The sequence below is a fragment of the Lissotriton helveticus genome, chromosome 10, assembly GCF_964261635.1.
Source record: "Lissotriton helveticus chromosome 10, aLisHel1.1, whole genome shotgun sequence".
Lineage (NCBI taxonomy): Eukaryota > Metazoa > Chordata > Amphibia > Caudata > Salamandridae > Lissotriton > Lissotriton helveticus.
The window spans coordinates 113,902,332-113,929,788 of NC_136071.1; the positions used below are offsets into that span (position 1 = coordinate 113,902,332).

The window sequence follows — 27,457 nt, forward strand, 5'->3', positions numbered from 1 at the left end:
AAGTTTGAGAACGCTACCATCAGCTTCTACCCTGACACTACTCAGGCAGTCCAGAAGCAGAGACTCGGATTTTTGGGGGTGAAGAGGAGTCTTCCTGAGATGGGACTCAAGTATGCCATGCTTTTTCCGGCTAAATTGCACATTGAACACGCTGAACGAACTTATTTTTTCGACCGTCCAGAAGTGGTGGCCGACTGGCTTGAGACACTTCCGGCCCACCACCCGCAGGACGGGCAGAGCGGTGGAGCTGAGGGCGGAAAGCCGGATCAAGAATGACTCTTTTGCGTTTGTTTGGCTCCTGGGTTCCTGCAGACTTTGAACTATGGTTTGTTGACTGTGCAGTAAGATTCACGGAGACACTTCAAGAGGGGTGGGGGGAATCGGGAGGTCATTTTCCTCCTCCACTTAGACTTTCCGTAGATTAGTTGGGATGTGGGGGCGACAGGCACACTGCAAGTTGGGGTGGCTTTTTGGTCGTACGCAGGGGTGCAGGGTGGGGGGTGTTGTAACGGGATGGGGTTGGGGAGGGAGGCGGGGCTTGTTTGTTTTTGGAGTTTTATTTCTGCAAGGCAATGCATCGTTTACATGTCTGGTTCAAGAGCTGACTGCTGCGTGTGGCTGGAACGTCCACTTTGTGTGGGATGGGGGGTAGGGGGCTGAAACTATTGAGTTGGAATGTGAACGGGCTGGGAGATAGGATCAAGCGGGGTATAGTGCTGCAGCTGATTAAACGTCATTCCCCTGCTGTTGTCCTGCTTCAGGAGACCCATCCGGTCGGAAATACGTGTCATGCAATGAATAGGAGGGGTTACCGTTTGGTTGCTCATGCCGGGTTCTCCTTGGGCTCCCGAGGAGTTGGTATACTCATTAAAAATTCATTTCCTCTGGAGATCGACACAAAGATACTGGACGATAGAGGCCGCTATGTTGTTCTTACTGGCCGCTGGGATGGTAAGACGTTGACCCTGGTATCAGTCTACGTTCCCCCTGGGTTGCAATCCACTACCTTTGCGGACCTAGGGCGGACTCTCCTAGATCTCCCTGTGGGGCCATTGATACTGGGTGGTGACTTTAATGCGGTCGTCTCAGGTACTCTTGATAGACACCCACCGAGAGACCTCAAGGGCTCACAGAGTTGGCTACACGACTTTATTGGTACATTGGGTCTGGCTGACTGCTAGAGATTATTGCACCCCTTTCAGCGGCAGTATACATTTCACTCTAGTGCACATGGTAGTCTTTCGAGGATTGATTATGTCTTGGTACCTGCCGCACAGGCGGCGTCTGTGGCGGAAATTAGACACATGGCTAGGGGAATCTCTGACCACTCTCCTGTTTGGCTTCGAATTGAACTCTCTGTGGGATCGGAAGGTAGGGTTGCGCCAATTAATCCCTGGTACCTTCGTAACCCTAAAACACGGTCTGACCTGATAAAATCACTTGACCTATACTTCCTGGAAAATGAAGGTTCCGTGTCATGTGCGATATCGCTTTGGGAGGCCTTTAAGACGGTTTTGAGGGGACAGGCTTTGTCGCTGATCTCAGGTGTCAAAAAACAAAGAGATGGGGCTGTGGTTGAGATTGAAACGGAAATAGCAGACCTGGAGTCTGTTCTTGAACACGACCCTACCCGAGCGAACATGCATCTATTGCGATTAAAACAATTAGATTACAAGGCGTTGGTCACTGAGGCGGTCAAGACTATGTTCCGTGAGCAACAGGGCCGCCTCTATGATGTGGGAGATAAGGCAGGGAAATTGATTGCTTGGCTGGACAAAAAGGAGAGAGTCCACCGCGTAGTGCCTGAGATTGAGTTGACTTGCGGTACATGGGTGTCCAATCCGATTAAGATTGTTGAGTGCTTTGCGGACCACTTTAAAGCTGTGTATTCTTCTGTCTCGGACAGACTGGAAGAGGACTCCCACTTATTGCTGCGAGACATAGCCCTCCCCAAGCTTACTGAAGAAGATAGTGATTTTATGGACCCGCCCCTTCCTCCACGGAATTGCCCCATTCAGGTGACACAGACAGGATTTCAATATCTAGGTATTTGGATTACCGCAGACCCCGTGGCTCGATACAAACGTAATCTCCTTCCGCCCCTGGTTAGGCTACAGCGTGATGCCTTGGGTTGGCGTAGGCTCCCACTCTCCCCATTAGGGCGCGCGGCCCTTTTTAAGATGATGTCCCTGCCTCGGTTCTTATACGCACTCCAAAACACGCCAGATGTGGCCCCGCCAGTTATTTTCGTAAAATTGAGGGCCTTCAGAGGAAATTGATATGGGATGGCCGACCACGCATTGCCCTGGCAAAGTTAACACTTCCATGGTACGACGGGGGCATCGCACTCCCGGACATCAGGAGGTATTATTGGGCGTCCCAGCTTGGTGCCATCAATCATGGCATGTATGGCTCTGCACTGAACCAGGCATTTGCGATGGATAAACTGTTGCTTCCGGGGGGTAACTACTCTAGAGCCCTCTACTCGACATCGGTGATCAGGTCGTTGTCTGGGCCAACTAGAACTGCCGTCCGCGTATGGCATGATGCTACCGCCTCATTGGGCTGGAGGGGCCGACTGACTCTGGCGACCCCACTTTTTGACTCTGAAAGACTCGGTAGTTTGTGGAAATCCAAGGGGTTTGAAAAGTGGGATCTCATTGGACTTAGCAAAGTAGGAGATTTGTGGGTTAAAGGGCAGGTGAAGTCTTTTGATGTTTTGAAAACGGAATTTGAGCTGGGTGACTCGGAGTATTTTAGATATCTCCAGATACGTCATGCTTTGATGTCGGTTTTCACTAGCGGTGAGTCGGTTCCCGAATCAACTCCACTGGAGGATAGATTGCTAGATGGTCACGTCCCAGACAGTACAATCTCCCTGGTATACAAGAAACTGATTAATGACAGAGCAGATCTCCTGTTACCACTACGGGACCGGTGGGTACAAGACGGTCTCGAGTTGGATGATGGGGACTGGCAGTCTGCTGTCTCCTCGTCTAAGGAGGTTGGGATTCCTGCGAGACTTCGACTAGTCCAGCTCAAGATTCTGCACAGGGTATATGTCACTGGTCCCCGTCTGGTCCGTATGGGTTTTTCTGAGGAGGGGCTCTGCAAGCGGGGATGTGGTTCGGTGGGGACGTTTCTTCATATTCTTTGGGAGTGTCCTGAGATTGTTGCTTATTGGAACTGAGTATATAAGGTGATGGAGGACGTCACGGGTGTCTCTCTCCTACCGGAGGCAAGGCGCTGTCTTTTGAATGTCTGGGAGCCCACGGATTATAATGCGGCCCAAACTCAATGGGCGACCCTGGGTGCCATGATAGCAAAACGTGACATTGCACAATTGTGGGGCTCGCCAAGACCACCTCAGGTCGAACTTTGGAAAGAAAACATGGATTGGTGCATGTTTCGTGAAAAAACTGTATATGTGGCCCGGGGCCGTCCACGGAAATGGCAGAGTGTGTGGGGACTGTGGAATGCTTACCGAGGAGATTTATGCACTCCCCCAATGATAGATAACATTGATACTCCGGTGTCTCCCTAGCCCTGCTTTCACTGATTGTAATTTTGATTTATTGTTTGCCCCTATGTATCCCCCCCCCTATATGTAATGTTGATCTTGCTTTTATTCACTGTCTGGCATCACGCCCGTAACAGCACTCTGTATTTGTTTCTGCCTTGCTTGTTTTTATATTCAATAAAAATAAATACAAAAAAAAAAAAAGCACCAGGCTTCAATCTACTTGTTCACCCCACCCTTGCCCAAATCTGTGATGAGTTGGGAAAGGGTGGGGTGATAGGCTGAGTGATATGCAGCTATGGGCACAGCAGGGCTTAAGCCTGCAGTTCCCATGGCTACTTTAATCTGTGATGTTTCAGTATGTCACATATAGGGAGGCACAGAGGCATGACTAGGCCTCAAGGCCAGGAATGGCAGCTCTCCAGCCATGGTGATACCTCTCTGAAGGCTGGTGTTGCCAAAAGGTGCTCACTCTTGGTGTAACAACAACAAATAGTCCAGAAAACAAAGGGGCCGCAGCCCTTTAGTCCATTAAGATGAATCACCACTGCTTTAGAGTCAGGCAGAGGCAAGCGAGAGAGACAATCTGTATGAACATTTCTCCCCCTTGTAAATATTTCACTTGCATGTCATTGTCTTGCAACTTTAATAAAGGCCTAACAAGACAGGCAGAGGTCTTTCCCAGACCATTGCCACTGTAAAGATAAACCAAAGGTTTATGGTCAGTATGGAACACAAATGAATGACCCTAAATATAAGTTTTACATTTTTGATCTGCCCAAACTGTTCACTATCTGTGGCTCCTTGCAACGTTCCAGAAGTGACAGAAACAGTGTTCTGTTTGCCACTAACCTTTTGTCCAAAAGCAGTGCCAATTCCATTCACACTGGCATCAATCATGATAAAGGATTTACCCTCCAAAATAAAAGGACAGATAGCGGGACATTAACCACAAACCGCTTAACCAATTGAAATCCTTCTCTCACCTATAAAGTCCAGTCAAACATAACCCCCTTTTTAGGAAGGGATCTCCAAGGCTGTACGAGAAGAACATACCCTGGGACAGAACGTGCATAGTATCCACAAAGACCCCAAATTGAGTGCAAAGCATCATTGTCTGAGGGGGAGGCGCTTTCTGAGTGGCTTCAAGGTTACAAAACTTAGGCTTAATTCCTTCAACTGCAATGGTATGCCCTAAATAATCCAGCTGTTGAGATTTCTCAGGCTTAACAGTCATACCTCTGTCTTGTAGGATTCTGAAAACTCTTTCCAGAACAACCAAGTGTTCCTCCCTATGTTTTGTGAAAAACAGGCCTGTACATTTTTTATTTCCCCAAACAAAATATCCATAGTCTTTTGAAAGACGCTAGCCGCGGATGCCAGCCCGAATGGAAGCCTCAAATACATATAGACACCAAACAGGGTGACCAACATGGTGAGAGCCTGTGACTCCTCACTAAAAGAAATTGTGTCTCTGGTGGAAAAAAACCTTGACTCACCATCATTGGCTAGTATCTCTTGTATTTGAGGTAGAGGGTGATAGTCAACTTCAATATTCTCATTCAAGGAACACAGGCCTAAATATAAATGCGAATCCCCACTTCTCTTCTTGGCTAATACTATAGAAGAAACCCACTCAGGCAAGTTAGTAGGTTGGAAAACTCCTTCCAAACAAAGTCTGTCTAACAAAGCTCACCATGTACACTGAGGGGCACAGGTCGAACCTTATAAATTATAGGTGTAGACCCAGTTTTTAATTTGATGCAGTGTTCAAATTCTCTTGACACTGCCTATCTAATTTTTAAATAAATTAAGAAATTTCTTCTCCATAACTTGCAACAGATCCTCGTGATCATCAAATATAAACTAGGCATGCCATCAAGAACAGTGGTATTCTCAAGCCCAGACAGCAACAAAATGCCGAACCTGCCTATATCTTTACTCTTACTGTGATGCAGATTTTCCTACCCAGACATTCCAGAAGCCCTATAAAGTAGCTAATCACATCAACCTCTTTATCCCTGAAAACTTTGGGATTGATGTCAGCTTTCTCCAAGGGAAAGGTTTTCGCCCAAATATTGTAAAAGGTAGCATCAGCTAGTACGCAATGGGTGCCACGAATCATTCATCACAACTAATTCATGTCCATCAATACTAGCTTGACACAGAGGACCCTTGATCTTATTACCAACATCATCACCAACATAAGATTCTAAAAACAGTACCACTCTTGAAAATCCATCAACACATCGTTTAACATCTACACTATTCATTTTTTAGGTTACTTTTAGGCAACTTTCCAGCGCAAAACAATTTTTATGCTGCAAAGTAAAACAACAAAAAAACATTTGTGTCACTTTTGTGTGCAAACCCAGAGCAAAATGGTTTGTAAATCTAGCCCCTCACCCTCTGTGCCAGGCAGCTCCTCCAACAGCCAGGCAACAAGAACAAGAGTGGGAAAGAGGTAGGTGGGCAGTGGCAGCTCCTCTGCTAAGGCGGAGGAGCGTTACCCCACTGCACACAAAAAGGAAAAATAAAATGACAATAACATATTGTTATTGTCATTTTATTTTTCCTATTGAGTCAGCGGCCTGTGTGCAATGTGGGTCAGGGTGGGGAAGAAGTGGTTTGGACTCCCAACATGTGCATGAACTGTTTGGCCAGCCCTCTTGGGCGACCAAACAGTTCATGCACACTTTGCATGTTCCTACCAGGCTATATTACGCAGCCGGGTCAGGAACATGCACAGGCTCCCTGTTCGAGTGTGAGCGCCGTTCCACGTCACTCAGACCAATTGCAACACTGCATTGCAGCATTGTGGTTGGCTCAGGGGAGCCTGTGTGCCAGGTGCTTTCTGTTCCTGGCTGGACTGCAGAGGAAGAAGGAAGGAACGCAGTAAGGCGGTGGCTGGCTGGCCGTTATAAGGTAAATTAATTTTTATTATTAAATAATACCCCCGCCTCAATACCCCCGTCCGGTAGCAGCCTCTACTGTAGGTGAGAGGCTAAAGGTCACGACAGGAAGAGCAGCAGTGAAGCACTGGTCACTCCGAACGGACAACATTTCAGCCTTCATTGGAAGCACTGAGAAAATACAATTTTCAATAAAAATGAATTCACTAAGCAAAGCATAAAACTGGTAAATCATGTGAAGCCATTCGGATAATCCAATTGCTTCAAAAACAAAAAAACTAATGCAATTCGCTAACAAGGTTTCATGGCGAAATTGACTGACAGATTTCTTTGTGCTCGTTAATTGATTTTTTTTCCTTTCTGGAGCTTGGTTGCTTCTTTAGCAATTACGTCTAAAAACAACCTTATCTTTTTATAGCCCGCTGCTTTGATTTAATTAGTGTCCGTGATTTAAGGTGGAATTCTGCTGCTATGTTTTTTAGCTGGTTCCCATTCTTCCTTATGCCGCTTTAGTTGTCCATCTGACTCCGGGTTCGGTGGTACTCAAGGTGTACTGGTCGGTAGTCTGATAAGTATTGTTCTTTGTCTCTGTCACTCCAAGATGTCTTAGTACTATGCCTCTGAACTAAGCGCAAAGGGCTCTTGGCTAGTTTAGCCTATCTTGCGGTAGAGAGGTTGAGCAGTCAACGCTTACTGTGGGAGGTGGATATTGGTTAGACAGACTGAGTTCTACTTTTTTGTCAATGACATTGCTCACTTGGGGCTCGATTCCGATCCGGTAAAAAAAACCGGCTTACGATTCGTATTCGTAGCCGATTCCGTACGATTGGGAAACTACCGTCCGACCAGCGAATTCCGATCCGTTACCGTTGATTTCCGTACGATTTTCTAAGATCCGTACGATTGACATTCGTATACCCGTACGAATAAGCCTCGGGCAGACCACCGTACGAATCGTAATCAGTCCGTACAAACTCACTATTCCGATTCGGAACGACATGCCTGAGCGAGATACGTACGGGCCTAAGTATTCACGCTTCAACATTCAGTCGTATGGGACATTCGCCTCACTGCAAGCTCCACCAATACATACTACACGCACACCCCTCGGCCAAGCCTACGCGAACACCCCCACCCGCCAACGGCCCGTACTACTCACTCGCACGCACAAGTACGACACGCACCCCCCCCCAACAAGCCTACGCGAACACCCCCACCCGCCAACGGCCCGTACTACTCACTCGCACGCACAAGTACGACACGCACACCCCCCCAACAAGCCTACGCGAACACCCCCACCCGCCAAGGGCCCGTACTACTCACTCGCACGCACAAGTACGACACGCACACCCCTCGGCCAAGCCTACGCGAACACCCCCACCCGCCAACGGCCCGTACTACTCACTCGCACGCACAAGTACGACACGCACACCCCCCCAACAAGCCTACGCGAACACCCCCACCCGCCAAGGGCCCGTACTACTCACTCGCACGCACAAGTACGACACGCACACCCCCCCAACAAGCCTACGCGAACACCCCCACCCGCCAAGGGCCCGTACTACTCACTCGCACGCACAAGTACGACACGCACACCCCCCCAACAAGCCTACGCGAACACCCCCACCCGCCAAGGGCCCGTACTACTCACTCGCACGCACAAGTACGACACGCACACCCCTCGGCCAAGCCTACGCGAACACCCCCACCCGCCAACGGCCCGTACTACTCACTCGCACGCACAAGTACGACACGCACACCCCCCCAACAAGCCTACGCGAACACCCCCACCCGCCAAGGGCCCGTACTACTCACTCGCACGCACAAGTACGACACGCACACCCCCCCCAACAAGCCTACGCGAACACCCCCACCCGCCAAGGGCCCGTACTACTCACTCGCACGCACAAGTACGACACGCACACCCCCCCAACAAGCCTACGCGAACACCCCCACCCGCCAAGGGCCCGTACTACTCACTCGCACGCACAAGTACGACACGCACACCCCTCGGCCAAGCCTACGCGAACACCCCCACCCGCCAACGGCCCGTACTACTCACTCGCACGCACAAGTACGACACGCACACCCCCCCAACAAGCCTACGCGAACACCCCCACCCGCCAAGGGCCCGTACTACTCACTCGCACGCACAAGTACGACACGCACACCCCCCCAACAAGCCTACGCGAACACCCCCACCCGCCAACGGCCCGTACTACTCACTCGCACGCACAAGTACGACACGCACACCCCTCGGCCAAGCCTACGCGAACACCCCCACCCGCCAACGGCCCGTACTACTCACTCGCACGCACAAGTACTGCAAGCACACATAACGCCAACACCAAAACGACCACAAGGACCTTGCTAACAAGTCGCACTACCACACTGAACATGTCTCCTGTGTACACACCTTTGACAATCAATGTCCTGGTCACAGCCAAGCAGCCAAACAGAGGACAAAGCCAACACCCACCCCATATAACACCCACACAAAAAATTCAAATTAAGCCACACCCACGATTTGACCAATAAAAGGGACCACACATACAACCCATCATCCTTTGCAACATACCCATGCTTGCGAGGAAACAGAGAGCACACCAACAATTCCAGCCACATACCTTCACACATACACCCTATCACATCTACACCAACACCACCTCCTTCACTATCACAAACACACACCCTAATCCATACACACCATCACACCCTCAATCACATACACCTCACACCATGAGCACACCCAAGAATCCAAAATTCACCAACCCGGAGATGGAGATACTTACTGATGAAGTCATCAGAGTCGACCCACAGCTGTTTGGCGCATTGGTCAGACAGACCAGCATGGCAGAAAGAACACGCCTGTGGGAGAGGATTGTAGACCGGGTCAATGCTGTTGCACCCATCAGGCGCACCAGGGAAGAATGCCAGGCCAGGTGGTACGATCTGCGGAGGATGGTGAAGAAGAAGATGGCACAGGATTACGCCAATGCACACCACACTGGAGGCGGTGGTCCCCGCAGACCTCCTGTATACCAGCCCTGGGAGGAGAAGGTCATGGTCCTACTGCCAGCGGTGGGAGTACATGGAATAGAAGGAGCCATTGAGTCTGGTGAGTGTACAAAAAACACAACTTACATGGGTAGACTAACAACAGTGCCCAGCAGCATGGGGTGGGTGGCCATGACTCCAAGCAGTACACAACCAAATGGTGGGAGTTGCAAGGGGGAGGCACATAGGGTGCAATGTGTAGGGTAAGAGGCTGCTCTCATGCCATATGTCCCAGGGACACACACAAGCATAATGCCCAATGCACAGGGATAGGTAAAGATCACACAAGATACTAGACCACAGCTGCTAAATATTAACATTTTGCTGACACACCTTTCAGAGATGCATCATTTTGTGACAAAGTAAGGCAGTGTAGCAAGAGAGCAAGCACAATCTACCTGTCTCCATCCCTGTCTCGCCCTCTGTCTCTGTCGCCCTCTCCCTCTGTGGCCCTCTCCCTCTGTCTCCCTCTGTCGCCCTCTCCCTCTGTCGCCCTCTCCCTCTGTCTCCCTCTGTCGCTCTCTCCCTCTGTCTCCCTCTGTCGCCCTCTCCCTCTGTCGCCCTCTCCCTCTGTCTCCCTCTGTGGCCCTCTCCCTCTGTCGCCCTCTCCCTCTGTCTCCCTCTGTCGCCCTCTCCCTCTGTCTCCCTCTCCCTCTGTCTCCCTCTGTCTCCCTCTGTGGCCCTCTCCCTCCCTCTCCCTCTGTCTCCCTCTGTCTCCCTCTGTGGCCCTCTCCCTCCCTCTCCCTCTGTCGCCCTCTGTCTCCCTCTGTCTCCCTCTGTGGCCCTCTCCCTCCCTCTCCCTCTGTCGCCCTCTGTCTCCCTCTGTGGCCCTCTCCCTCTGTGGCCCTCTCCCTCTGTCGCCCTCTCCCTCTGTCTCCCTCTGTCGCCCTCTCCCTCTGTCGCCCTCTCCCTCTGTCTCCCTCTGTCGCCCTCTCCCTCTGTCTCCCTCTGTCGCCCTCTCCCTCTGTCGCCCTCTCCCTCTGTCTCCCTCTGTGGCCCTCTCCCTCTGTCGCCCTATCCCTCTGTCTCCCTCTGTCGCCCTCTCCCTCTGTCTCCCTCTCCCTCTGTCTCCCCCTGTCTCCCTCTGTGGCCCTCTCCCTCCCTCTCCCTCTGTCTCCCTCTGTCTCCCTCTGTGGCCCTCTCCCTCCCTCTCCCTCTGTCGCCCTCTGTCTCCCTCTGTCTCCCTCTGTGGCCCTCTCCCTCCCTCTCCCTCTGTCGCCCTCTGTCTCCCTCTGTGGCCCTCTCCCTCTGTGGCCCTCTCCCTCTGTCGCCCTCTCCCTCTGTCTCCCTCTGTCGCCCTCTCCCTCTGTCGCCCTCTCCCTCTGTCGCCCTCTCCCTCTGCCTCCCTCTGTCGCCCTCTCCCTCTGTCGCCCTCTCCCTCTGTCGCCCTCTCCCTCTGCCTCCCTCTGTCGCCCTCTCCCTCTGTCGCCCTCTCCCTCTGTCTCCCTCTGTCGCCCTCTCCCTCTGTCTCCCTCTCCCTCTGTCGCCCTCTCCCTCTGTCTCCCTCTGTCGCCCTCTCCCTCTGTCTCCCTCTGTCGCCCTCTCCCTCTGTCGCCCTCTCCCTCTGTCTCCCTCTGTGGCCCTCTCCCTCTGTTGCCCTCTCCCTCTGTCTCCATCAGTCAGTGTTTGTCCCTCGGTCACCTCAACGCACATCCCTGAGGCACACACACAGTTGCACACAAGCACTGCACAGGCCTCACAAACTCCATAGAGCTGAATGTTAAGGGATGTCTCACAAGTACCAGCAAGCATCTGCCATGTGCCTGTAAGACAGCCACCATTTCCTGTCAACACTGTACTGTGTCAGGACACACATCTCAGAAAGCTCAATAGTACACAATGGGCACAGGTGTAGGCAGCACAAGTCCCTCCTGTGCTCATTGCCAACACAAACATCAGGACAAGGTCACACATGCTGTGCATAAACACAAATCCAACATAATGGCAGCATGCCACATGAGGGGACAGCCAAAACATGAACAATGGACGCTTGCAATTTGCAAACAAAGTAATAGCATGGCGTGTTGTACACACCCCTTACATAAACTCATCCCCGGGAGACAGGCGTTGTATTGCAACACTGTCCCAATTGCCATGTACCACAACAAAACACGTACTCATATGAATATGCATACAACTCTTACATGCACATAACAGAAGCTCCAGTCCATTGTGGCCCTCTAAAAAAGCTAGTGCCCCATCTCATTACCTTTGTGGATGTACATAAGCACCAACATGGACATGGGTATTGACAAGGTGATGCGTCTCAGAGAAGTGCCAAGTTCTAAAGCCATGATCTCCAAGTGGGTGTACAGGTCCAGCGGTGTTGCCATTGTTTGGCCAGTATGGAACAGCAAAAGACATCCAAAGTAGTAGCTGACATGCTAAATAATGATGCTCTGTCTCTTACATCAACATGCTGCATCTAAACTCTGTGCATGCTTGCCGCACACATAAGATTTTTCACCACATCCAGGATGTTGCGTGAAACTTACAAATTCTGTACACGTGTGGTGCCGGCAACACAAGACACAGCAATGGCTGTGTCAGTCATTGTCAAGAGATTGGAAGAATGTATATACCCCATCGTACTATTGTGTTTTTCTACCACTAAATACACAACTGTACAATGTCAACTATGTATAGCTTGTGGAACAGTGATGCTGATAATGGATAACAAAACCACATGTCACTTGATATAGCCCTAACAGTGTCTCTCTCTCTCCCACACACAGGGCAACGTGCGGATCGCCCCCCCAGCCAGGGGGGCCAAGGATCCCAGTCCCAGGCTCAGCAGGACCCAGACCCCACCGCCAGCGCCGTCCCTCAACGCACTGTGGATGACCCCAACCAACCTGGCTCCTCTGGATCCCAAACCCCTGCAGCAACTATACCAGCTACATCTCTGCCAACCACCGGACCTATTCCCACCACATCCCAGCAGACAGGTCAGAGCCCTGCCCATGATTCACAAGAGAGCCAGTCTGAAAATGAGGGACACCCTTTGTCGGGCGCCCCTGAGGTTGGTGACAACCTCCACCCTCCCAGCACTCGGGGGGCCCGTCGATCGGATGTGCCCACAAGCGCAGGCCGTGCTCATGTGGGTCAGGGTGGTGGGAGTGGCGCAAGGCGGAGGCGAGAATCTGGCCAGTCAGCTGCAGGGACCGGTATGGCTGAACTCGATAACATCCTTGAGGCATACCGGCGGGACACCAGTGAGGTAAACCAGCTTGCGGAGACCCTCAACCAGCTCAAAGAACAGCAGGCAGAGCAAATAGCCAGGCAAGACCTGCATTATGGACGGGTGGAGGCACACCAGGCTCAGCTCTTGATGGTGCATAGGGACATTGTCCATGTGCTACGTCAGATGGCTGCCAACATGCAGCCCCCTCCCTGTGTCACAAGGCCAGCAACATCACGGCAAAGTGCAACACCAGCCACAGGGAGGGAGGAGAGGGAGGAGGTTGAACCCTCTGACGTAGCGTCCCATGCACCGTCCATGCCTGCACATGAGGGTCCCCCAAGGAAGGCGGGTCGTCCACGCCGAAGGCGTTGAGGGCCTGTGGCCCATGGACTTCTCCCAGGACACTGGACCTGGCATATAGCCCCTGGGTGCAACAGCATCCCCTACGAGACTCTCCCACAAGGACTTGCTGGTCACAGTCTGCCCAATGATGTCAGGCACTGTGGGCTGGACTCTGTTGACTGAAACAGTAAGCCATCTCATCTCCAGCAGTGAATTTTGGATTCCCCCCCCTTTCTGTACAGCACCTATTCACGTTTCATGCACTAGAGCACCCAATAAATAATGTAAACATCATACGCATTTGGTGAGTAATCTTTGAAACAGCATACATGTATATGTGTCAGCAAATGTCATAAATGCAAGGTATACAACAAACAGCAGTCATCCACACACTTGGATCAGAATCTGAGTGAGGACACACATTGGTCAGAAATTTCCACAAACTACATACATGGATGGTAAGACACACCTGTGTGGGACAGTCAATGCTGGAGGGGGGAATGAATCCCAAACAGCTAGCACAGGCAGGCCCAGGAGAGTCACTTTGAGGAGTACATGTCAGTGTCACAAAAGTAGTAGTCCATGTAGGGAGTACCTACAACTGTGTCCTCAGGTATGTGAGCTACCATCAGCATGATGCATTACTGTGTATGTGATTAATGCCGCACAGGATGACGGTGGCAGGACAGACTGTGGGCAATGGGCTGGAGCACTCTACACAGGCACACCTGATTAGGTGACCTACCCCTATGGAGCTACAAGTACTATACTACTGTAATGGGAACAACGCATACAGAAAAACAACACACACCAGACAAATACCAACCCCGGAACCGCCAAATCACACCACACCCAAGAGACAGGGTCATGGTGTGTGTCCCATGTGCCAACTTGACTGACTGTGACAGCAATGTTGAAGTGGTGTGAGCATGTTGTGTTCTGGCACGTGACTGTAAGCTAACAGTTTTCGGATCTAGTGGTGTTGACAAGCTAACACTCTACAATAGTGTGCCAATGTAAGGTGTGTGTGTGTTGGACACGCCACATGACCTGGTGGTACGTAGACCCAATGTCATGTGAATCTGCATAGTTGTGCCAGTATGTGTTGCACACACACGCATAGCAGCAGCTATGACTGAGTACACAGCATTTTCATAGCACGAGGGTGAATGTCTGGTGTTGTCTGTGTGTAGGGTGGCCGGAGCATGCTCTATTAATGGATGGAAGGAGGGTCATCCTGTAGGTGTCTGTGTTCCTGGATAGTGTGCGCTGCATGTTGGCTGTGTATGCAGCTGCAGCAATGAGTGAATAAATGACGGCAGGAGGGGTGTGACTAATTGCTAAACAAACACATAACACAAGGGCAGCCGCAATGCGCAAAGTGACATGTGGATGTGAAGGCAGGAGTGTCTGCCTCACTCAGGATCACTGACTACTAAATGGCACAGTAAACACCACACATCACAGTCAGTGGATCAGGGCCCTTACGGTCAAGTGGGGCACAAGACACACAGCGTCTGCAGGTGTATACAAGAGCTAGTGTGTTCAAATCCAAACTGCACCAACAAAGACATCTACCTCACACACAACATAGTATTATAGCCTTCACCCACCCCATGTGTGTGGACAATACACAGTTACACACCTAACAAGCATGAGGTAACTAATTTGAAAATAGTATATGTGCACATTAGACGGACATGTGTGTAGAGACACAAGCAGGCACTAGATTCTGTAGGAGTCAGACGTCATGCACAACATGATAATCTACATTGTGAGCCCATGGAGCTATCACAATCATACATGTGCATTGTCAATAAGTCCAATTTACACTAATCATGATGTCACCTGTAATGCCGCTTTACGAATACCTACAAGGCTGTCAACGACTGGCCGTACCTTTCTTCATCAGACTGGTGTGATGCTCTAAGGGTTCCACCTCCAAATAGCCCATTGGTCTGAGTACAAACAACAGACACAAAAGGGTGATCAGGCGAGGGAAGTAGAGGATGGGAACTGCTGGGAGGGAGACCTGAAACAGAGGCAATTAAGCATTAGGACAACATTCTCATGTCACAGACACTTCAAAAACCTCATTAGCTACACTCTACCAGTCACACCTGTGAAGTGTACTGTCTGGTGACAAATAATGATGATTAATCATGCCATCACATCAGATTCGATGCTGTGACACAGACACATAAAAACTGGGACAGTCTGTCATCCATTAGAGTCATGTGTAACGCTCACAAGTGAGCACCCATGCAAAAAGATCTATGTAGTATAAACACATTCCCAGGCACAGATGAGGTAGACATCAGTAACAAATGGAAACATATGGAAATCAAACTACCGCTAACTCTAAAGTCTGTATGTGATATTGGTAAGCCATAAGGGCCCTGTAAGCTAACTTGAGCAAATCCACTCCAGCTGTTAGTATCACATATGACGAGGAAGTTAATGATCGACATGCAATGAAGGCACTCTGTAGCCAGTCTTTTGGTGTGGCAAGTATGCATCACAATGCTAAACATGATATGCATGTACAACAAATATTAAGTGCAAGTGATGTCCATCCAAGCTACATAATCAGACCCTACCATAGCACAGTCATGGTGCCGGCGACCAGAGATTCATGTGAATGACCGCACTCCACTGGTGCTACACAGAAATTCACATATGCATCTTTCACACTTTTTACTTTGTCATGCTAAACATACATGGCATCATGTGCATCTAAACATCACGGCTACTCACTGTGAAGGCTGGCGTTGCAGTATTCTCAACCTGCACTGAGGTAACGACATGACAGTGACATGATATACTGCTGCAAGGGGCAATGCATCCATGTTAACTGATTCACGGGACAGTTGTCTTAAGATGTGGAACATACACTGGGCAACACCAACACCACATGCTTTCATGGTACTCACACTGGACTGGCCCACAAGCTGGAGGTGAGGATCCAGTCACATTCTAATGCACACAGTGAGGCTGCAATCCCCCACAGAGTCCGTGGTTGTGACCTCTGACACAATGTCATGCCATGGTATGTGCAATGTTGCTGTGGCAATGTCTCCACACATTGATGCATTCACCAGAGTATCAAAGTACAACAGATGACAGAAGGGGTGACTATCCTGTCATGGGAGTGGCCATACATGTCATGAGGTACATAATGGAGTAGCATGTATGCAAGATGACACCACATGCACATGAACATGTACCACACATTTCTACACATACCAATGCTAAACAGCCTCATATGAGTCCTTACCCAAATTGACTCCTCCACATGTTCAAGCATGCTCCGTTGATGTGGCTGACGGTGCAATCATAATGAGCAGTAGCAGGATGACCACGATGTACCCCAACGGACAACAGGCAGGGCGAGCTGTGGATGAGAGTGGCACACAAGGGGTCACGGTCGGTATAATGTCATTTTGACAATGTCTGTTGAATAGCCAGATGTAGTATGACACCTGTACATTCCGAGTGCACTCATAGCACGTATGTGTGTAGCATTCCAACTGAACATGTGACACAGCACAACACACATCCAATTGATCTTGCTTACAGTCTGTTGCATACATAGCATGCTACCCATGCTACTCTATAGTCCATCTTTTACTGAAAAGATGAAAGGACTCACCATCATGAAAAGAAGTTGCGGATGAGGTGACCGCGGATATCATCTTCACCCTCCTCATCACTGGCATCCTGGCCAAGGCCTTCATCCTCAACGGGCGGATGTTCCAGCTCATCAGGATCCAGGTAGAGTGGCACAGCCTTCTCCACTGCCATGTTGTGTAGCATGCAGCACACGGTGAAGATGTCACACACCTTGCGTGGGCTGTATTGGAGGGCTCCGCCTGTCTTGTCCAGGCACCTGAAGCGGCTCTTCAGGAGTCCAAAGGTCCGTTCGATCACCTGCCTGGTCTTCACATGTGCATTGTTGTAACGCTGGTCTGCAGCTGTCCTGGGGTTGCGTAGCGGAGTCATTAGCCATGGCATGTTTGGATATCCAGCGTCTCCTGCAATTTGACAACATGTACAAGAGTCAATCATATGATGCAGATCATGAAGTTGTGACATACTGACATACAGAGCTCACAGTGTATACTCACCAACTAGACATGCCCGGTGGTTGTGCAGCTGCAGCATCATCTGTGGTACCCTGCTACGCCTCATGATGAAAGCATCGTGGCACGATCCTGGATAACGTGCACAAACATGTGAGATAATCATGTTGGCAAGACACACCACCAGGGCATTTATCGAGTGGTAGTGTTTCCTGTTGCGATACGCTTGCTCCTGAGCCTGTGGTGGGACAAGAGTAACATGTGTACCATCAATTGCACCAATTACATGTGGCATACGGCCCAGGCCATAGAATTGCCCCTTGACATCTGTCAACTCTTCTGGAGTAGGGAATGTAATGAAATCATCAAGGTGGAGCAACATTGCTCCCAAAACATCACTCAATACCCGGCTAAACATGGTCTGAGACATCCCTCCCACATCAGCTATGGTAAATTGGAAGGTACCTGTGGCAAAGAAATGGAGGGCTGCCATCACCTTCACCTTGGGTGTCAGTGCACTTGGATACCTGTGGCGTGGTTGTAGGTGAGCCTCAAGCCTGCCCGTCAGGTCCTTGATCAACTGTCGGCCGAAGCGATATCGACGGATGCAGTTGCGCTCCCTCATGGCTTCCAAGTCAGGCAACGGCCTTTCCAGAGGGGGTGCCCTGCAAGACACAATTTTAAGGAAATGTCTACAACTGTCTGACTAAGACTATAACAATGTACATGGCACAAGCAACACCTCTTCAAATGATGTAGACAATTTGGAGTGTGGTGTGGGATACACACAGATGCCAGCTCCCACACACTCCTCCGTGGCGAAGGTAAATACCTGTAGTGTGTGGAATGGATGTGACATGCATACAAGCCTTCAGATGTACAGGTCTAAGTGACCATGACAATGTATCATGTCAGTGAGACACGTCATGTCAATGTCAGTAGGAGGTTGCACACCCAGAGGGCAGACTGCAATACACACACACACCACATGTGCAATCATTTGCACTGTTCAGCCTTAGTCATGTCGCGGTGTGTACTTTCAGTGAGAATTACATGACCATCATCATACATCATGATAATTACATTTGTCACTGACGGTCTGTAATGCCATCACACATGTGAACGGGTCATTTACACACGTGGCATGGTGTGTGTACATTAGTCACCCTGCCATCACAGCAAGGACACAACATATATGCTCCTACAGCAGATGCACAGTACTTTCAAGGACTAGTTACTTACCTTTTGTGAACCAATATCTGTAAGGAACAGTAGGCAGTAGCAAAGTGTCACATTTCTATACATACATAGCTTAGGACTAATTAGCCTCCCTGGGTGTCATTGATCTGACCAGTGAGTGGTGGCTATCCAGGCCACACCGGAACAAAAGTAGTGTTGTTGATTGGCATCCGACAAGGGCGTGGCCACGTTTTGGCTGTACCTACAACGCATACACTGGCAGCTGTTACACAAACATATCCCACAGAGAGTGTGGGTAGCAGGCAAAGATGCATGTCAAGTAGCTAAACATCACTCCCAGAGTCAGGGAGGATGATGACATCTTTGCGTAGTGCCTGTACCTCTTGGATACCCTCTACAGCGTAGGTAACGTGAATGTGTTCTGTAGTTTTGAGGGCTGCATGCAGATGCTTCCTGGGATGGGGTGGTAGGACAGGGAACATGGTCAGTCCGGGTAGGGCAGTGGGGGTCTGACAACGTGCCTATGTACAGACAAACATGCTGCGTGGCTGTACAAGCTTGCAAAAATACATACAGTACTCTCATCAAGATGAGCCTGCAGAGGCTCAGCGTAGCGTTAGTGTAGTTGAAGGACCTGAGTGACAAGTTGGTCCTCACCGCAACAACAGGGAGATGAAGGGCCATGGTTACAACCGCCCACATAAACACTACACTGAACGTTGCCAAATCATCCAAATACATCTTTTGAGTTGAGACATCACCTGTGTCTGGCTAGGTGTCCACAACACTCGCATCCCCCAGTCCACCTGTCCTGTGGTGTTGGGACTGACACTCACGTGCCAGTGGGTCTTCTTGACCCTACCAATACTCATTAGCGCCAATTGTAATGAGGTGTGGCCAGCTCATTGATGTTTACATTCCCATGCAGCATTAAGAGCGGTGTTCTGCCACACAGTTACCACGGCGGAGCCGTACAGTGTGTGTTATCGGGGCCAGCACCACCCCAGAATGGCGCCACGGCTGACACCTGGGGGAGATCTGGCAGTGAGGTTGTGAGTTGCACCAGCGGGGACCTGGATGAACATTCCGATCATGTCTGTCACAGCGGTTCTGGGACGTATGCACCGCCTGCGTCCGTCACTCAGCGAATGATGGCGTCAGGGGCATATCAACTGAGGCGCAACTGCCCCCTGACGGGTACGGTGGGCCAGAAGCTGATGCAGAGTCACTGGCCGGGGTGAAGGACATCATGGACATGAGGAAGTGCAGTTACTCCTCCTGTGTCACATGCAGGGCTGGGACCGTAGGTCGTGGTGCTGGCTACGATGGCTGCTGTTCTGATGGAGCCGTGTGGTCGCCGTCACCCTAATCCCATGCAGCATTGCACTTGCATCATGGTTATTTGTCAATGCAATTACACATCTCTGACTTTTGTTGTTTACCTGACGAGTGTCGCCTGGGGAATGATGTACTAATGAGGGGCTCACATGTCTCCACACCCACACACATGCACTGGTCCTACATCCCAACCATGAGCTATTGTGCTGCTGTGCCAACTGCTGGAGTCTAAGTGGCTTGTGGGACATATCACACCTGGATTCATATGTCAGCTCCCCGCAATTGGAGCAGCTCTTGTTGTTGTGCATGACGTGAAAACCGTGGAGACACAGACGGTGAGGGTCACTCACCAACATGAGGCCTTTTCATTCCTCACAGGCTTTGTAAGTGACATCCCTATTGGCACGGTCTTGAGTATGACAATAAAAGGTAAATGTTCTGAAGTGTTAGTACAATGATTTAGGGTACAAAATGTGTAAGCTTTAACTTAGACCGGAGCTGCGTTGGTGTTGAGAAACAAACAGAGGACCTGACGTGTGGACGCAGAGGTGACATATGACTACTCAGATAACGTCATCAGGGCAGACACAACGCCAAGGATACTTGCAGAGCCAGAGGAATTACACACCAACACACAAGTGTACGGTATTACGGAAATTGCCATGTCCAGGATGACATGTGTGGATATTCTGAGGTGAGTAATACTTTACTGACCTCTTCATGGCATATGCTAACAGCATGCACAATGTAGCACAAGGCACACACATGACGTGGTCACACAGGGTCATGCTGTGCGGCTATGACACCTCTGTGACAGTGGGCATGTTCCTGTCATCATGTGGCAGTTCCCTGTACTGAATTGTGGCCCATTCGAGTGTTCATGTGCCACGCTACATGTTGCAGACGTCAATCGTGTTGAAATTGTTGAATGCATGTGATGCACATGTGCATCATGAATGATGACATGTTGTGCAAGCTATTTACACATCAACTGAGGCACACGGTCACAATCCCTGTGCTTCTTCAATGTCTGCCAAACCTGGCACATACTGATGTATGTGTGCCATGCTGATGTATGCATCCACATGGTTGACATGAGTGTAGACTACATCCCTGCTGTGTGATTTCCTAGTGTGACTCTGCCAATGGTGACATGAAGGTGGACAGGGACGCAGCCTACACAATCGTTCACTTGACCATGTCTGACTCAATGTACCCCAATGGTAGGGGCCTGTGTACGCATCGTTTCCCTATCGCCTTTAGGCTCTACGCGAGCTGAGCGTACCCCAATGGTACGGGCCTGTGTACGCATCGTTTCCCTATCCCCTTTAGGCTCTACGCGAGCTGAGCGTACCCCAATGGTAGGGGCCTGTGTACGCATCGTTTCCCTATCCCCTTTAGGCTCTACGCGAGCTGAGCGTACCCCAATGGTACGGGCCTGTGTACGCATCGTTTCCCTATCGCCTTTAGGCTCTACGCGAGCTGAGCGTACCCCAATGGTACGGGCCTGTGTACGCATCGTTTCCCTATCGCCTTTAGGCTCTACGCGAGCTGAGCGTACCCCAATGGTAGGGGCCTGTGTACGCATCGTTTCCCTATCGCCTTTAGGCTCTACGCGAGCTGAGCGTACCCCAATGGTAGGGGCCTGTGTACGCATCGTTTCCCTATCGCCTTTAGGCTCTACGCGAGCTGAGCGTACCCCAATGGTACGGGCCTGTGTACGCATCGTTTCCCTATCGCCTTTAGGCTCTACTGAGCGTACCCCAATGGTACGGGCCTGTGTACGCATCGTTTCCCTATCGCCTTTAGGCTCTACGCGAGCTGAGCGTACCCCAATGGTACGGGCCTGTGTACGCATCGTTTCCCTATCGCCTTTAGGCTCTACGCGAGCTGAGCGTACCCCAATGGTACGGGCCTGTGTACGCATCGTTTCCCTATCGCCTTTAGGCTCTACTGAGCGTACCCCAATGGTACGGGCCTGTGTACGCATCGTTTCCCTATCGCCTTTAGGCTCTACGCGAGCTGAGCGTACCCCAATGGTACGGGCCTGTGTACGCATCGTTTCCCTATCGCCTTTAGGCTCTACGCGAGCTGAGCGTACCCCAATGGTACGGGCCTGTGTACGCATCGTTTCCCTATCGCCTTTAGGCTCTACGCGAGCTGAGCGTACCCCAATGGTAGGGGCCTGTGTACGCATCGTTTCCCTATCGCCTTTAGGCTCTACGCGAGCTGAGCGTACCCCAATGGTAGGGGCCTGTGTACGCATCGTTTCCCTATCGCCTTTAGGCTCTACGCGAGCTGAGCGTACCCCAATGGTACGGGCCTGTGTACGCATCGTTTCCCTATCGCCTTTAGGCTCTACTGAGCGTACCCCAATGGTACGGGCCTGTGTACGCATCGTTTCCCTATCGCCTTTAGGCTCTACGCGAGCTGAGCGTACCCCAATGGTAGGGGCCTGTGTACGCATCGTTTCCCTATCGCCTTTAGGCTCTACGCGAGCTGAGCGTACCCCAATGGTACGGGCCTGTGTACGCATCGTTTCCCTATCGCCTTTAGGCTCTACTGAGCGTACCCCAATGGTACGGGCCTGTGTACGCATCGTTTCCCTATCGCCTTTAGGCTCTACGCGAGCTGAGCGTACCCCAATGGTACGGGCCTGTGTACGCATCGTTTCCCTATCGCCTTTAGGCTCTACGCGAGCTGAGCGTACCCCAATGGTACGGGCCTGTGTACGCATCGTTTCCCTATCGCCTTTAGGCTCTACTGAGCGTACCCCAATGGTACGGGCCTGTGTACGCATCGTTTCCCTATCGCCTTTAGGCTCTACGCGAGCTGAGCGTACCCCAATGGTACGGGCCTGTGTACGCATCGTTTCCCTATCGCCTTTAGGCTCTACGCGAGCTGAGCGTACCCCAATGGTACGGGCCTGTGTACGCATCGTTTCCCTATCGCCTTTAGGCTCTACGCGAGCTGAGCGTACCCCAATGGTAGGGGCCTGTGTACGCATCGTTTCCCTATCGCCTTTAGGCTCTACGCGAGCTGAGCGTACCCCAATGGTAGGGGCCTGTGTACGCATCGTTTCCCTATCGCCTTTAGGCTCTATGCGAGCTGAGCGTACCCCAATGGTACGGGCCTGTGTACGCATCGTTTCCCTATCGCCTTTAGGCTCTACTGAGCGTACCCCAATGGTACGGGCCTGTGTACGCATCGTTTCCCTATCGCCTTTAGGCTCTACGCGAGCTGAGCGTACCCCAATGGTACGTGCCTGTGTACGCATCGTTACACCATTCAATGTGTAGCAATGGCAATGTCACCGTACTTGTGTGTGGATTTTTAAAATTTCATAGGGAACAACTAAGGAAACAGTGTACTGTTCCAAATGCAACCAGGTTGTCATGGATACGGAGTTTTTTACACTCCTACAGGTGTCCTGGAAGATTCAGTTAGGAAAAAGTATACAATGTTGCGAAAGTTGTTGTTCAGCTCTGGCTCTATTTTCAAACCATGCATATGTGTGTAATGGGCTTAGGTGTGATGTGATTGGATGGAACATAGGATGCAAATTATGGTGGCCTATCACACACTACTCCTTGGACTCACAGACCCTCTGCAGCACAGATATAAGGCAGCATGTGGCTGTGGGAGGGCACTTGCCTGCACAACATTGGTGTGCTAACCACAGCTGCTGTCTCTGAATCCTCTGGCCCTGATTAGCTGAACATGGAGAGGGCACCTGCATTCACTGATGGTGAGAACAAGGCCCTTCTGGATGCCCTCCTGCCCAACTTCAGAAAGCTGTATGGGAGACCAGGGGATCAGGTGAGTGATGTGTGCAATACCTTGGAGTGTGCACCTGTTGTGTGTGTGACATCATAGCCACTGTGTAGTAATACTGGATAGATGCAATGTTGTTGTGAGTGAGTGCCAGGGTGCACAGTGTTGTTAGAAGAGAGTTATTTGTTGTAGTGTGGTGTGTGACAGCATGTCACGTGCTGCATTGCACCCAGATATAGCATGTCTTGTTCAGTGAGTGTCATGCTCAAAGAGTGTTTTACAGCCCTCATGTAATCTGTAGATTTACAATGTAATGCTAAGCAGTTTTGTTAGCACACAGGCCACATACTCCTGGACAATGATGCTAATGTGTGTGCCATACGTTGTCCTATTGTCATCATGTATTTTGTGGACATATGGGTGTCTTGGGAACATGCACCAGGTATACTGATGTTCTGTAACTTTACATTTGTGACAGGTATCTGCCTATGAGAAGGGTGAAATCTGGGTGGACATCGCCAGGGCTGTCCGGAGCGAGGGGGGGCCTCGCAGGAGGCTTCGAAACATAAAGAAGAGGTGGCAGGACATCCGGTGCTGGAGCCGCCGCATCGCCCGAGTCCAGCTGAAGCTGGAAGCTCCACGCCGGCATGGCGGCAGCCGGCAACTCACCCCCAACATGCTCCGGGTCCTGGAAGTGGTGTTCCCAGACCTCCATAGGCAGTTGCAGGAGGGACAGCAGCACGAAGGGGGTAGGTACATGTCTGTTTGTAGTCATGTGTGTGAGAAATGGTACCTGAAGAGCTCTACGGCATGGTCACACTCCCATAGTTTGAGTGGTGTAGTCAGACAGGCAGTTCATGCATTGGAATTCGATTGTCCCTCTGTCAGCAGCTGCTTCTTTACATGCCTTGCCCTACTCCACAGTAGAGGTTTGCTTTGGCTAATGCTTGTTTTTGACATGTACTCCTATGGTGCAGTGTCTCAAGTTGCATCTTCCTTTGCACATCTTCATGTTGTAGGGGGGTATGTCACACCTGTTCGTACCTTAAATGTAGCACCACATGTGCACTATGTCTGCCCTTCTTCATATTGTGGCACTGTTCTTGAGTCTCAACAAGTGTTTTGTGCACAAGTCAGCCTCAGTGGCCTTTGTCCATGGTACACTTTCTAATTATCTTGTGTTAGCTGCAGGTGCACAATGTACATGTGCTATATTTTGGACTTCTGCATACTCACACTGGGCAGTGCGTGTGTGCATATTCTCTCCATCTGTGGCATGTTCTTTGTACATGGTATTGATGGTTTGCCACACAATGTGACTTTGGATGTACAAAGCGGTGATGGCAGTGTGAGGTGATGGAAGACTTGTTTCAGGTCCCAGGACGGCATCACATGGCAGTTTGCCCAGGACTTTTCTAATGTGGCACAGAGTCAAAGCTAATCAAACATGACCAGGTCTTGATTTGGGTGGCAGGGTTGGGTAATGAACTGTTATGCATCATCAGCTATCCTGTTGTCAGGCAGTGGATCATGATTGTGTCTCTCATACAAGTATTTTCCTTGCCTATACCTTGTCTCCTACCTTACATTGAGCTGTGTGTCTCTGACATTTCTCCACAAGTAGAATTGTCATTATGAAGAGTTATGTGTCATGTGACTCATGATGCATGCCATGTTGACGAAAGAGGCCATATGATTTGCAGCTGATATGTCTGATGTGTACAGGTGACTGATATGTTTTAATTCTTCTCCTTGCTCACAGCATCATCATCTGAATCTGGAGGAGACAGAGGCGCGGACCAGGCGGAGGGACACACCGACAGTGCCACCTGCTGGGAGGTGTCAGAGGGAGGCAGTGGCACAGAGTGGGAGGAGAGTCTACAGGCCGCACGACATGTGACTGACACATCGTACCATGCCGACGAATCCGAGACAGACTCTCAGGAGGGGGGGGAATATGCAGCAATGGTCACTCATACATCTTTGGCTGCCCTCCCCTCCTCCAGTCCCATCTCCAACCTCCCACTCCTTGGTGTGCCTAGGGTCCGTGCTAGCCCCCGTGTCTCCTTTGTTCCCGGCACCGCAGCCCCTGCCCCTGTGTCCCCTGCTGCCCTCAGTGCTGAGACAGTGGACCTACTCCGGCAGATTGCAGTAGGTCAGGCATCCATGCTGTCTGTCCTCCATGGACATACACAACTGATTACACAGGTGGTGTCGTTCATGGAGGGCATGTCATCAGCCATGTCTGATCTGCGTCGGAGTGTGGCTGCCATTGAATCAACGCTGACGGCAGCTATGTACACCCAGCAGCATCTGTCCCCCCCCCATCCTTCCGAGCCATCCACCTCTGCCTCTCACATACCTACACAGCATACACGCACACGCCACAGGTCAGACACACCCAGCGCACACACACAGCATAAGAAGCTCAAAGCTCCACGCACACAGTCTCAAGGGCAAGTAGGCACACCCACAGGGAGAGGGGAGACACCTCACACACACATCCACACACCCAGTAGGACTGACTCACAGCCCTGTACCTCCACCCCCAATGTGTCCCCGGGTTCTGGTGGTAGTTTTTCCGCCCTGGCTGAGGTGTGCAGCCAGGTTTTTGAATCTACTTTCGGCGATGCCCCAACCAGTGTGGATGAATCCACTACACCTGCACCCACTCCACCTGTCCTTCCCTCTCCTGTCCATGCGGTGCCGGAGGATTCCACAGATGGTGCCCCCATAGTCAGCACAGCTGATTAAACGCCATGTGCAGGCATGTTTGGGTGAGATGACACCCATGGAGGCACAAGCTATTGCTGAGACTCTATTGGACTGGCCATTGCCCTTTAATGAGCGAGGACTCTCATTTGCTTTTCTTTTGTGATTCCGCTGAATAAAGCTGATTTTTTCTTTTCAGATTTGTAGTTTGTGTGATGATGTCTGTGACTGCTGGGTGCCTGGGAGCTGGTGTGATGTTCACATTTAGGTCTACTAAAATGTGTCTATCTCCTGAGGGTAATGAGGTTGACAATGGTATGTTTATGATGTACGAGCTGGGCAGTGGTGGGCACTCTGATGCTGGGCACTCTGATGCTGGGCAGTGGTGGGCACTCTGATGCTGGGCACTCTGATGCTGGGCAGTGGTGGGGACTCTGATGCTGGGCAGTGGTGGGCACTCTGATGCTGGGCACTCTGATGCTGGGCAGTGGTGGGGACTCTGATGCTGGGCAGTGGTGGGCACTCTGATGCTGGGCACTCTGATGCTGGGCAGTGGTGGGCACTCTGATGCTGGGCAGTGGTGGGCACTCTGATGCTGGGCACTCTGATGCTGGGCAGTGGTGGGCACTCTGATGCTGGGCACTCTGATGCTGGGCAGTGGTGGGCACTCTGATGCTGGGCACTCTGATGCTGGGCAGTGGTGGGGACTCTGATGCTGGGCAGTGGTGGGCACTCTGATGCTGGGCACTCTGATGCTGGGCAGTGGTGGGGACTCTGATGCTGGGCAGTGGTGGGCACTCTGATGCTGGGCACTCTGATGCTGGGCAGTGGTGGGGACTCTGATGCTGGGCAGTGGTGGGCACTCTGATGCTGGGCACTCTGATGCTGGGCAGTGGTGGGCACTCTGATGCTGGGCAGTGGTGGGCACTCTGATGCTGGGCACTCTGATGCTGGGCAGTGGTGGGCACTCTGATGCTGGGCACTCTGATGCTGGGCAGTGGTGGGGACTCTGATGCTGGGCAGTGGTGGGCACTCTGATGCTGGGCACTCTGATGCTGGGCAGTGGTGGGCACTCTGATGCTGGGCAGTGGTGGGCACTCTGATGCTGGGCAGTGGTGGGCACTCTGATGCTGGGCACTCTGATGCTGGGCAGTGGTGGGGACTCTGATGCTGGGCAGTGGTGGGCACTCTGATGCTGGGCACTCTGATGCTGGGCAGTGGTGGGCACTCTGATGCTGGGCACTCTGATGCTGGGCAGTGGTGGGCACTCTGATGCTGGGCACTCTGATGCTGGGCAGTGGTGGGGACTCTGATGCTGGGTAGTGGTGGGCACTCT

General features: G+C 51.2%; 1 protein-coding gene across 1 annotated transcript; it reads left to right on the forward strand.

Moving 5' to 3' along the window:
- The first annotated feature begins 272 nt into the window (after nucleotides 1-272).
- On the forward strand, nucleotides 273-26,163 carry LOC144783954 (uncharacterized). Its single transcript, XM_078662683.1, has 3 exons — nucleotides 273-341; nucleotides 23,888-24,158; nucleotides 25,172-26,163. The coding sequence occupies exons 1-3, from the start codon at nucleotides 273-275 to the stop codon at nucleotides 26,161-26,163; spliced, it is 1,332 nt and encodes a 443-aa protein (XP_078518809.1).
- Nucleotides 26,164-27,457: the final 1,294 nt, after the last annotated feature.

What these genes read in the sequence shown, in the direction of transcription:
- LOC144783954 (XM_078662683.1), top strand. Translation starts at nt 273, where the DNA reads ATGACTCTTTTGCGTTTGTTTGGCTCCTGGGTTCCTGCAGACTTTGAA. An exon ending in TATGGTTTGTTGACTGTGCA is followed by an intron (nt 342 to 23,887) that starts GTAAGATTCACG and finishes CATTTGTGACAG; the next exon opens with GTATCTGCCTATGAGAAGGG. An exon ending in GGGACAGCAGCACGAAGGGG is followed by an intron (nt 24,159 to 25,171) that starts GTAGGTACATGT and finishes CCTTGCTCACAG; the next exon opens with CATCATCATCTGAATCTGGA.